The sequence below is a fragment of the Microcaecilia unicolor genome, chromosome 1 (genome assembly GCF_901765095.1).
Source record: "Microcaecilia unicolor chromosome 1, aMicUni1.1, whole genome shotgun sequence".
In the NCBI taxonomy this organism is placed as follows: Eukaryota; Metazoa; Chordata; class Amphibia; order Gymnophiona; family Siphonopidae; genus Microcaecilia; species Microcaecilia unicolor.
Window position 1 is genome coordinate 559,024,294 of NC_044031.1, and position 13,562 is coordinate 559,037,855.

The 13,562-nt window shown below is 39.6% G+C and overlaps 1 protein-coding gene across 2 annotated transcripts in view; it reads left to right on the forward strand.

The window, feature by feature from the left end:
* ZFPM2 (zinc finger protein, FOG family member 2) overlaps positions 1-13,562 on the forward strand; it is an 823,307-nt gene that overhangs the window by 512,930 nt on the left and 296,815 nt on the right. For both annotated transcript variants that reach the window (XM_030217969.1, XM_030217977.1), the window contains one exon: positions 12,570-12,681. In XM_030217969.1, coding sequence (XP_030073829.1) covers positions 12,570-12,681 — 112 coding nt within the window. The remainder of the gene's footprint in view (positions 1-12,569; positions 12,682-13,562) is intronic.

Sequence of the window (13,562 nt, forward strand, 5' to 3'; positions counted from 1 at the left end):
GTACTGGGAAGCAAAGTAATGATTATGAATTTATTGAGGAGGAATGAAAGGAGCATGGCAGCCATCTAAGACTTGTCCATAAGTGGTAATAGCCAGTGAAGGGGTTAACTAGATTTTCATTTTAGATAGTTGCCTTAGTAACAATCGGAGAGCCCAGGCAGTATCTTTTCTATTTATTGGGAATGTTTAGATGTACAGAGGAGGTTAGCTTATTATATACCTGTCCTGATTGCTGGATAAACCTTGCTGATTAATAGTAAAGTAGGATGCATTTTTATATCCAGTGCTGTGAAAAAAATATACAAATTATGGTGTTACTGGTCAAGTTTTGGTGGACAAACATGGTTTGGCATTCTGGTTAGATTTCCTGGAACATGACTGATACATCCAGTGCATGTATCTGTAGTTCTTAATTCTGCATTATAATATGCATGTCAACAGCATATTTAGCTTTTGCTAAAAACAAGCCTATTTCTGACATTTGAAGGTTACTGTTATAAAGGCATTTTGTGCATATATGCCAGTATTCATGCATAAACCCCCAAATTCTATATAAATGCGCCTGAAAATCCATGCAGAAACTGAAGTGTATTCTATAAAGGGTCCTTTTACTAAGCTGCAGTAAGAGAGGCCCTGCGCCAGCCTTGCGCAACAAGTAAAAGGCTGTCTCTTTTTTTGAAAAGACATGGCCATGCGGGAAGAGAACCACTTATCACGCAGCCACTTCAGGGGGAAGCACTTACCACCATCCATTGAGGTGGCAGCAAGGGTTCCTGCGCTAACCGGGCAGCGCATGGCAATGCCCAATTACCGTTGGGTAAACACCGGCGCTACAAAAATAGAATTTTTTTGTAGCATAGGAAATAGTGCATACTGAGGGTGGGAACTAGCGCTGGGCTGCTGCGGTAGGCTGGCGGTAGTTCCTGTTTGGTTCATGGTAAGCCCACAGTGGGCTTACTGCCACTTAGTAAAAGTGCCCATTAATTGATTAACTAGCTAATCAGCACTGTTAATTTGATGTTAACAAACAATTATCAGCACCACTTGGTATTGATTGAGATTTATGTATACAATTCGCTAACGTGGTGCACCTAAATTCTAAGATGTATAATTAAAAAGGGGCATGGCCATGGTTGGGGGGTGGGTGTTTCTAAAATCCATTTGCATTATTATAGAATATACCCGATCTGCACCTATTATTGTTCTATGAGCCGAGAGAGTGCTCAATGTTCTCCCTTCCACATAAGGCAATGTCAGAGTGGCTAATAAATAGCCTTTTGGGTAAAATGTCCTATGAGCCAACATTATCAGCTTAAAGACAATATTGCCTGTCTTCCTTTTCCTACAGTTTCTTACTGTTTTACAATATCAGTATTTTATCCCCTTGCATCAACTACCTCTTTTGGAAATAATAGCTGCTTCATTTTCTTCTTGCTTCTACTTACTTTACCAACAAAGAATTTTATTGCCCTTACAATACTTTTGTTCAGTTTTGCCCACTGCTTTTCTTCTTCCCCTTGATGATCCCATTCAGCTAGCAGTTCTGTGAGACACACCTCCATCTTGCCAAAGTTGATTTTCTGAAGTCTTGACCAGTACATGGCCAAGACTCTTTGGGAGGCTGAAGACGACAGGGCTACGTTTGTTGGGGCTAGGGTGCAGTTAAAGTGAGGTGGGGTGTGGTGGGAAAAGTAAGAATACTTATGGTGGGGTAACAGGTGCTGGTACTCAAATTCCAGGCCACCCTTCAGGGGTGGGGTGATTACTGAGGCCCCCTGCAACCAGTCACAGAATCTATGGCAAGGCAGAATTGGTGTGAAGAGCTTGAGCTCTTTCATTAAAACTTGGGGACCATGAGTCAATTTTAGCAGACGATGGAAAAGGTGCCTGTACTCAGTACCCCCAAGTACCCCCTCAAAAAAAAAGCCCTGCATCTATATCAGCAGTAAAGGACAGTAGAGGCACTTTTGAACACAGCAGGGAAGAACCCATTCACTGTATACCAGCTACCTCTCCTTAGTGCTTCTGTTGCTGATGGTATTGTATGCACTGAATACACACCAGGGACTTATACCAAAAATATTCTCAATAATGCAAACAAAAACAAATACAACATATTAAACAGAATAGTATTTGCAATATTCTGGAAATACGCAGGTACTTTAACACTTGGCTCCCAGTCTACCTGAACTCCCCAATCCATCATCTTCCTGTTGGCCATGTGAATAGTGGTTCAGAGGAACTGGAGCAGAAAGGCTGTGATTACCTGCAACCATAACATGAATTGCCTATCAGTTTTTTTTTTTTTCAAGGGTTGTCAAATGGCCATCAAGCTTCAGATTTGCTAACCTTTAGATTGCTGTTGAGTTATTGAACAAGTTTGGAATATGCATTATCCTTATTGGCTATACCTAATTTTTAAAGCAGCAGGCTGAAAGCCCAGGGAGCTAGGGTTTAAATCCCACTGCAGCTTCTTGAGATCTTGGACAAGTCACTTAACCCTTAATTGGCACCCGGTACAAACTTACTGGTCAATATTCAAGCAGTTTATGTGGTGCCAGCTAACACGTGACCATATAAGCAGTCATGGGTTGCCACATAATGGTAGGACTGTGTTTTACGCAGTCCCATTTATACGGTTACCCTGGCCTGTTAATTGCTGAGTATTGGCACCTAACTCCCCGGGAAATACCCCCAAAATAGCCAGCTTTTACTTAGGGCCCTATTTACTAAGGCATGCTAACATTTTTAACACGCCTACAATTAGCGCACATGCTAACCGTGTAGGTGCCTATAGGGATACTACAGGCATGTACATGGTTAACACGTGTACATGGTTAACGCACGTTAAAAATGATAACGTGCCTATAACGCAGCTTAGTAAACAGGGCCCTTACGCACTAACCACTAATTTTTAGCGACAATAACCAGTTAAGTGCCACTGAATATTTACGGATAGCTCCAAGCAAGCAATTTAACCAGTCAATGGCTGTTTCTGGCCAGTAAAATCAGTCTGAATATGAACCAGTTGTAGCACAGATGCCGTTATAGAATTGACACTCAACTCTTGGCATTGGCACATCTACACTGTGGGTTCAGCTGTAGAATTGCCCCCTTAGAGTGGACTAGCATAATTACCACACTACTTTATCCTAAATTACAAATAAAATTCTTTTTGTACTTTTGTTGTCTGGCCATTAATTTTTTTCTAACGTCTCAGTCTCTGATGTCTGATTTCCTTTATCTTCTCTTAACTCTCTTGCCAGGACTTTCCGTCCATTTGTCATTTTTCCTCTCATCTCTTTTCTGTAGTTCCTTCGCTAAATTCATCTGCAACATAGCTCTTTTCTTTTCAGTTTTCTTCCATTTATTTTTCTGACTCTTTCCAGGTTTCATTATTTCTTACTACCAGTCACTGATGGAAGTTACACTTGTAGGCACCAGAGATGATCAAGGGGAGGGAAGGTTCATGTTTGGATTCCTGTTAGAGATGATTGGGCATGATTCCTGTTGGGGGGGGGGGGGGGAAATCAAAAGGAAATTATTGATGGGGTGGGGGATGTGAAAGCTATTTGCTACACTACCAGCCATTTTAAACAGGGGACCTGAATTTATACCCACTATCTTCGCCCTGCTGCAGCCAGAAACATACAACACTGCTGGCTTCAGTAATACAAACTTCAATTTTCACATGTCACTGACTTTATGCAGTAAATTTGCAAAGCTTACTGTAGCTTAATAACTACCCCTGAGAATCTGCTATCTATACATCTATGTGCTAGCAATTAAATATGAAAGTACTATATTTTGCAAAACTGCATGAGCAAGTGAAGCCTAACTCAAAACCATATTTATTTTTGGCTGTTAGATGTAGTTTTGAATATTAGAGGTAAGCAGAATTCCCTCTCCAGATTTCAGGTCCAAATAAACAGTTAGCTGATACATATAGGGGTGAATTCTGTAAATTGCGCCTAAAAATTGGCACAAAAATGCTTACACTCTTTTCTATAAGCTGAACCTAAAGTTAGGCGTGGTTTATAGAATAGTGCTTAAGCGCAGGGGTTGTGTGTAAATTTAGGCATGTCCATTTGTACCAATGAAAACGTGGAACACCCTTATTCTATAATTGTGTGTGTAACTTGAAGCCACGTCCACGCTTCACCCTGAAATACCCATGACCCTCCCATTTCTAAGCTCCCTTTTCAGGGATGTGCGTAAAATTTAGGTGCAGATCACGTGCCTAAATTTACATGCATACATATTAATTGTTTTCAATTAGCACTAATAATTGCTTCTTAAAAAGCTAATCATTGGCACTAATTTATTTATTTATTCAATTAAATTGCATACACAAATTGGGCGTATGCCCAAATTTGCACAAGCAATTTTTGGCGACTTTTATAGAATTAAGGTGATAGTTCAGAGCAGCTGTAAATAGCGATGAGGAGATTTTTGAAGTATATGCACATCTTCATTTCAGATACTTAATTTTAAGATCCACTCATATCATACCCTGAATGTGGCCCTTTCAAACCTTTGCATAATGGATGCACTAAGAACTTTAGATTAGTGTTATGAAGTATTGTTATGCCATCTTTTGATTATTGTAACAGTTTATTAGTCGGCATGTCAGAGCATAAAGGAACCATCTTTGCTCTAGTTTCACTGAGCGATTAAGTATACTTTGTCTGTACTAAGTGGGGAGGAAGTTCCGTTGCTTCATAGATGTCACAATCCAATTGACCCCTGACGCAGGCACTGCGCACCGAAACACGGCCCGTGTCAGGTCACCAAGGAAAGAACTGATGTTCTGTTTTCATAATTAAAGGAACTGTGTCTTGATTTTGAAGGCTCCTGGTGCTTCTTTTTGCTATTTGAACAGTTTATTAGTCAACATGTCAAAAAAGTCTCTTAAGGGCTCTTCAAGTGGCACAGAATGTCACAGCTCTGATTATGTTTGATTTAAGTAGTTTTGACCATATCTTTCCAGCACTAAAAAATTGCACTGTTTCTCGGTTGAGCATCATACCCAATAGTACTTAAGGTTATAATTGAATCTGTGTCACCTATTATTTCAGCAGGCCTATTTGTATCAGTCAGCGAGATCTCTTAGGTCTTGTGATTCCAACTTATTTGATATTCCATTGTTTCTAGTATGTCTTGAACAACATAGAAATGAGCGCATCCTGCAGTAAGCCCTTTTAAGCTGTGGTAAGCATGCAATAATACTTACCGCAGCTCAGTAAAAGGACTCCATAGACTTTTAGGATATTAAGGGTCTTTTTACTAAAGGATAGGGAGCTGTAATTTGTGCTTAGTGTGAGAAAAAACAGGCTACCACAAATCATGTTGAAGTGTTTTGTGGTATTTTGCCTGTTAGCATGCATTAACTCATACACTAGCTATTTTTAAAACTATTTTTGGGAGAGGGCATGCCATGGGTGAAGAATGTGTGTGGAAGCATTAACCAGCTAGCATGTTCACATTAGCTCACGCTAACTGGGTAACACGGAATGAACATGCGAACCCTCATTGTATCCTAAAAAGGAGGCAGTAAGGCCTCATTCATTAAGTTTTTACAGGTACCACTCGCAAATACGAATATTAGTACATGACCTGAAAAAATATTTTTAAAAGCCTTAAATTGTGTCGAGTTAAATCTGGGTTTAGTGCGTGGGAAACTCCTGTTTTAGGGCACATTAAGCCCAGATTTTTTTAGTGCACTTAATAAAAGGGCCTCTTATTTTGACTGATCAGCAGAGAGTATCTTTTTTCCTTAAAATTAATTTTCTAAAAAAAAAAAAATCAGCTGTATCTGATTTGCTTAAGGAAAGACAATAAACAAAAATAGAAATGTCCCAAATTATTTCTTCTATTTTTTTTTTGATGGACTAATGAAATACAGAGCTCATATATCTTGACAGTGTTGAGTCTGCTTGAGAGGAAATCCTGAAACCTGTTAATTGTGCACAATGTATTCTGTCGCTCTCATGACCCAACATTCCCATAGTCCATGAGCTGGTAAATGACCCAAATGTTAAATGCTCGTTCACTGTCACACTGCATTCGAAAAGCTCTCAGAACCTCAGAAATTATTCAAAAAAGTGGAATGCTAAATAGCAACGATGTGGAAAAGGCATCTCTGCATATAACATTTTCCACAGAACCTGAGCAGAAGAGATAATGATCCTATTTAATAGAACTTTATGAATACTTGACTTTAGAATTCATTAGAAATGTTGTCTAAGGCATCACTGAAGCTGTGGTTTACCATTGGTACTAAATAATCGTTTTGAGCTATTCAAGAAAGAAACATTATGCAAAAATATACGCAAATGATTAAATTCTATAAATGGTGCCTAAAAAAATCACTACCAAAAAATAGCACTTAGCTCTATTCCATAAACACTGCTTAAAGGGGCCCTTTTTCTAAGCTGCGCTAAAAAGTGACCTGCACTAGTATAGGTGCGTGAAATTGGCACGCATTGTGCCTTTTTTTTACCATGGCAGGGAAAAAAGGCCTCTTTTAAAAATATGTCGGTAAATGGCCGTGCACTAATATTAAAAGTAACGCATGGCTACTTACTGTGGAGGAGTAGCCTAGTGGTTAGTGCAGTGGACTTTGATCCTGAGGAACTGAGTTAATTCCCACTGCAGCTCCTTGTGACTCTGGGCAAGTCACTTAACCCCCCATTGCCCCTGGTACAAAATAAGTACCTGAATATATGTAAACCACTTTGAATGTAGTTGCAAAAAACCTCAGAAAGGCAGTATATCAAGTCCCATTTCCCTTTCCCTTACTGCCTGAGCCCTTACTGTCACTTATTTACTTGGGGGTAAGGGCTCATATGTGTCAATGTGGCCGTGCTGCCGATTACCACCGGAAACACCTCCTATGGAAGAAAATAGAAAATTATTTTCTACCTAGGGAAACAACGCGTGCTGACTTTGGAATTACTACCGGGTGCCCGCACTACCCCAGCAGTAGTGTCAGTTTGGCACATGCTACCTGCGTATTAGCCCTACAGCTGCTTAGTAAAAGGGCCTCAAAGTGAGGTGCCATTTATAGAATAGCACTTAACGCTGGGAACCGCAACTATATTTAGGTGCAACCATTTAAACCAATGAAACTTTTGTGCAAATCCCCACGCCTAATGATCCCCGCATAAATTGCGGGCATGCCCCCAATCCACCCATGACCTCCCATGGCTACACCCCCTTTTTGGAGCCGCACCTAAATATATGCACGTAAATTTTAATTAAATCCAATTAATGCCAATAATTGCTTGTTAAGATCTCAATTGGTGCTAACTGGCTTGTTACCTATATTTGTGCATGCAATTTTTAGTGAATTTTTTAGAATTTGGGGGGAAATTAGCATTTTTCCTGTTGAACTGCATGCCTCAAATGTGTATATTCTGGTCTTTTGTGTGCATTCTCATAACATAATTCTTGATATTGTGCTGTTTACCAGCCTTCATAGCTATGTTTCTACGTAGATGCAAAATGAAATGAGCCTTTCTCTCAGGGGCCTATTTACTACAGTGCAGTAAGGTTTTGCTATTAACAATCATTAACAGCAAAATCTAACATGCATTATTAGCAAAACTTCTGTAATAATATTTTGCTTTGAAAGGCATGTAGCTGTCCCAGGGAAGCAGCTGTGACACTGTTACATTAATGAAGCAGCTGTTGTCATCGAAAGCAGTTGACGTACACATCTACAAGTGTAGTTACAATTTACATGTTAAAAACCTGCCTTACAATTAACATGCATTACTATTACATCTGTGTTGCCCTCCCTATTCCTTTCCTACCCTCTTTCCTGCATTTAAACACAATTCCATGTCAGGTGTTTGAAATGGGATTTAACATGTGGTATTTACTTCTCGTGAATGCTTATTTTTAACATTAATTGTTTGATGAGCATTAAAACCTGCAGTAAACACCTAGAGTGAGATTTACTAATTATACTAATGCATTGATGTAGGTTGCTGTAATTTAGAAAAGAAACAGGTGGAAAAAACAACTTCAAGAGATCAATCCAAGGCAAGAGGTGAGATGCTCCAGAAAAACTTTATTAAGGACCCAACACGGTCCGTGTTTCGGTTTTTAAAAAAACCTTCATCAGGGGTCTATAACATAACAACAAAAGAACAGAAAAACAAAACACATATATAATAAAATGAGAAATGAATGGAAACAAATTAAATCGAATGTATTACAACAAATTTCAATATAATATAAAGATATAACAAAATATTAACCAAGTAGGTAAAAGATAAAAGGTAAATAGACTCTATGTAATTTAATTGGCAGTATAGGGATCTATTTCCAGTAAAATCTAATAGAACAATACATAGTTGTGCATGATATGTGGTGAATTACTTTCAATAGGAAAGGTGATAATAGTGTCTGATGGTATAGTAATAGTATTGTTTTTGGTAATATATCAGATTATATGTCAGAAAATTTAATCTATATTAGGCATAACTAATTTTTTTAAATATTTTTAATATTCTAATAATTTTTAATATTTTTAATATTTTGTTATATCTTTATATTATATTGAAATTTGTTGTAATACATTCGATTTAATTTGTTTCCATTCATTTCTCATTTTATTATATATGTGTTTTGTTTTTCTGTTCTTTTGTTGTTATGTTATAGACCCCTGATGAAGGTTTTTTTAAAAACCGAAACACGGACCGTGTTGGGTCCTTAATAAAGTTTTTCTGGAGCATCTCACCTCTTGCCTTGGATTGATCTCTTGAAGTTGTTTTTTCCACCTGTTTCTTTTCTGTGTTGGATTTTTGTGGAAATTTTTGGACCTTTTTTGCGGTGGTTGCTGTAATTTAACATACTTTTTAAGGTACAGTAAAAGGCAGGCTTTTATCAAAACTTGATTTACTATGGGAGTCACCAACCTGCTGACTTTCATGGTAACAACTATAATGTTGTTCGCAAGCCACCTCACAAGCAGCATTATTGTACTATCCAGGAGAACTGTTCTGTCAAGCCATGGACTGATGCTCCTGGGCTACCTAGATTTAGGCACAGAGGGGCATATTCTATAACAGTGTGCATAAATTTTGAAATGTCCACAAAATGCCCATTGACCCTAACAATAACCATACCCCATTTTGGGCTCTGTGCATTAGAATTTAGGCAATGTGCATTACAGAATACGCTTAGGAAGTTATGCATGTAAATTCTAATTATTGCCACTTAGTGCTATTATTGATTTTTAGTGCTGTTAAAAATACTGATTGGCTTATTAAACCAATTAAGATACTTGCATTGTTATAGAATATGCTTGGATTTTAGCGCAGAATGCTAAGCATGATATATTGATATATAGAATATGGTGGTTTGTTAATAAGGGGGAAAAGACCTCAGAAACTGCTAGGCAAAAATAACTTTACATATCTTTTTCTTTTTTGTATCAATAAATATTTTATTTTCAAGTGTAAACAAGAAGGCATAAAATACAACTATAAATTGAACAAAGAAAACCTCCCCATCCACCGATACCTTAGCACCCCATAAACAACCCCCCACCACCACCACACACATAGGCGCCGACTCCGTGGGTGCTGTGGGTGCTCGAACACCCCTGATATTTGCTCCGCCAGAAGTCCCGGAACAGAAGTTCCCAGTCAGCCTGACCTGTGCTGCCCGCCCTCTTCTCCCAGTCCTCCGCCTGCCCCTCGCCTTCCTGCGTGCAGCCTAGAATTTAAAAGTCATCATCTTACCTCAGGGTCCGGCGGCAGCAGTGAAAGGCAAGCAGGCTCGGCGCTTCAGCCTGCCTTCCCTTCTCTCTCAGCTCTGCTTCTGGTTACTCCCTCATTTCCTGTTTCCGCAAGGGCGGGACCAGAGGCAAAGCTGAGAGAGAAGGGAAGGCAGGCTAAAGCGCCAAGATGATGACTTTTAAATTCTGGGCAGGAAGGCGAGGGGCAGGCGGAGGACTAGGAGAAGAGGGCGGGCAGTGCAGGTTGGGCTGGCACTCGGAGGAGAGAGAGAGGGGGAGGCCTGGAACTCGGAGGGAAGGAGACGGGGGCCCTGGAACTCGAAGGGGGGGAGAGGGAGGGAAGGAGAGGGAGGGGGGGCCTGGAACTCGGAGAGAGAGGGAGGGAGGGGGGACTGGAACTCGGAGGGAGGGGGGAGGAGGAGAGGATGGGGAGGAAGGGGAGGGAGGGGAGGGGGAGGAGGGAGGGAGGGGGGAATGCACCACCTGTAAAAAAATATTAAGCACCCCTAATCATTTTGAAAAGCTAATTCCTATGACCACACATAACAGCCCCCAATGCACCCTCACTCCATCCCCCTACCATAGCAAGCATACATGATTCAAGTTTCTTTCATTGATCTTTAGAAACTCCCTGATATTTTTTTATGATGCAAATATCAAGTGTAACATTTATATATTTCCTTCATAAACTGGCAAATATTTACCACAGGCAAGAGATTGGTGGTGTAAATCTTGCGGTTTTAGATATATACCGGCAAGTTGCACCGCTGACATCAGCAGGGGTATTATAATTGATTATTGTGGCAATCTTGTCTGTCTGTATTATTTAGATTGTGGAAATGTCAAAGATATAAATATTATTAATATTAGAATTTGTAGAGAGCTACCAGACGCACGCAGCGCTGAACACCTGATACAAAGAGACAGTCCCTGCTCAAAGAGCTTACAATCTTTATATTACATGAAAATTGACCAAAATGAGTGTGAGCTGGCTAAGCACTGATCTTATTCCAGACCTGATGGTTGCCATCATTTCACCATACTTTCTGGCTTCCTCTGAATTTTTATGATTTTTAACATTCCTTAAATACTCAAGCAAGCAGCTCTTTCTCTCTGCATCAGAAGTAACAGAACTAAGGAGGTTTTTTACTAAGGAATGCTAAAAATTAGCTGATGCTAAACACAGAGATGCCCATGGGTGTCTGAACATTCAGGAACAGCTGATTTTTAGTGCAAGCTAAAAACACTAGTGCACCTTAGTAAAAGACCTCCCTAAGTGAAAACTTCTTTCAATATAGGTTTGTGTTCTACAAGCAAATTCAACTTATGTTCCCTTAGGCTTCCGCGGCTGACGACATGTTAGTTGCAGTTGTCTGGGTCTTGTCGCATCTGAGTAAGTGGAACCAATGGCTGAAACATTGGTTCCATTTACTCAACTGCGGCAAGACCAAAATAACTGCAACAATCAAGTTAAACTTAGGGCTCTGTTTACTAAGGTGCACTAGCGTTTTTAGTGCGTGGACAAAATTAGCACGTGCTAGCTGTGTAGGGGGGCCCATAGCTAATGGTTAGCGTGCGCTAAAAGCACTAAGGCGACTCTAGCGCAGTTTAATAAACGGAGCCCTTAGTGTTTTCTAACCTCAAATCCCCAGAAACTTGCACCCACCATCCCTCCATTCAGTCCCCTCCCCCCTTTGTCTAACTCTTTTATGTGGTGTGAAGCTCGGCCATATTAAGATGCCCCTGGTCTGAACCAGGGGTCCCCATAACTTGGATTCATCCAAGGAGAATCCTAAAATATTTCACAATCCAATATCTGAAGTGTAAACCTACAAATACTGTAGTGTGGATGTTTTATGTGCATGTTATATGTAGAAGTAATCTAAGCTTCTAGAGGGCTGAACCATCAATGTTATCTGTAGTTGGGCTGATGCTGGAGATGTTCAGCTCCATTCTAGAAAGATCTTCTATGCATAATTGTTTGCACGCCTCTAATTTTACAGAATGCAGACCACTGATATTACCTAGTTATGGCTGCACAAACCAAAAATAAATATTTTTATATTATACCTCTTAGACTGCAGAACTTTTGTTTAATACAAATTTAGGGGGGGGGGGGGGGGTTCCCCACAGAAGCTGGGAATATGTACCTCTTTTCTCTCTTTAATGAGTGCTTTTTTGTTTTTTTATTATTGCACTTTGTTTTCAAATATATCCACTCTTTTCTCCCTACCTTTTTCAAGGAAATGCGTATTGAATTATTACCAATTTTATTATTTCAGCAGGAGCAAATGTGTTTATCTATCTGTAAAAATTATGATGATGGAGGGGGTAGGGGAAATCTATTATCCACTGTGGATAATTTTCTAGTACAAAATCACATGTCCAGGTGATAGCTTTTGAAATGGATGCTGATTCTTTAAATTCCATCCTGTCTGTTTCAGGAATAGTATGATCTTACTGATAGGAAAGTATAATGTGCCTCTCTTTATAAACATTCTGCTCTTTTCCGGAAAAGTCATCTCCATTCTTCTCATAATTCTGAACCACCAGAAATGTGTCTAATCTCTGCAATCTGATCCAGTATCGCTCAGAAACTTATTTGCTAATAATTCAACTATTCATATGAAAAAAAGAAACAGTGACATGGTTTATATGTTAAAAAAAAAAAAAAGGAATCCTGAAGCAGGGGATAAGGTCATAGCCTAGGAATTTGGAAAGTTAACAGTCTGTAAAAGCATTAAAAATTGTTACTATTATATTCATGTTCTTAATCAAGAAAGCAAATGGCATCTGTTTGTTATCATCCTTCCTGCAGAAGACAAAAGGCCTGGTCCCTTTGGTACTGACTGCTGGTCCCAAGTGGCTGCTGGATGTGACTTGGCAAGGAGTGGAAGACAACAAAAATAACAGCATTGTGTACTGCAAAGGTAATGCAAGCTGGTTTTCTTTTGCTTTCTTTGCAAGGAATTAATCGCGGCTTTGAAACATGCCCACTGCATAAGGCTGAATGGCGAGGTGACCGGTAAGACATGACCAGCTTGTTTAGCAATAACTGTACTTCACTTATTCTAATCTTATAAAAATGAGACAATTACGGTAACTGGTGTCTGAGTTAATGAATGTTCCTAAACTACAGGCTACGTTAAATGACTTGCAAAAGTCACCGTTTTTATCAAAGACTCAGCACTACGTTAGTCTCTTTTTGAAACTATAGAAATGGGGATAAACCCATGGGGACTGATATTCAAAGCCGGTTATGAGTTTGCCAGTGGACACTGATGGGGAAATACTATAAATGACATTAAAAAATTGGGGCTGAAAAAAATTGGCGCTGAGAGATATTCTCTAAGGTGCATTCTGGGATTGGTGTCCTTTATTAGAATAGTGTGTAGCACTGGGATTCACGCTCAACTTTGAGTGTGAGGAGTTACACCCACTGAAACCAGGTATAAATCCCGCTATGCAAGTTGGGTGCAGATCCCCCGAATTCTATACCATTGTGTACATTTTAGAGGGAACGCCCTTGGCCCACCCATGGCCCACCCATGGCAGAAAAACATAGACACTGACCTATAAATGGAGGCATAAGCGCGTTTTTTTTGCGCAGATCTACATTTCATCCAGCCTTTGTTGCTTTGCATCTGTTAGAACGCTTTTTCGTGCTGAAAATTTGCCACTAAAGTACTGCCTAATGTAGAATTTCCCTCTGAATATCTAAGTTGCCTATTTGCATATTGTCATCCCTTACATTATTAAAGTCTGTTTGCTTTACTAATTAGTCAGATTTTATCTATATAAGGGGCTGGCT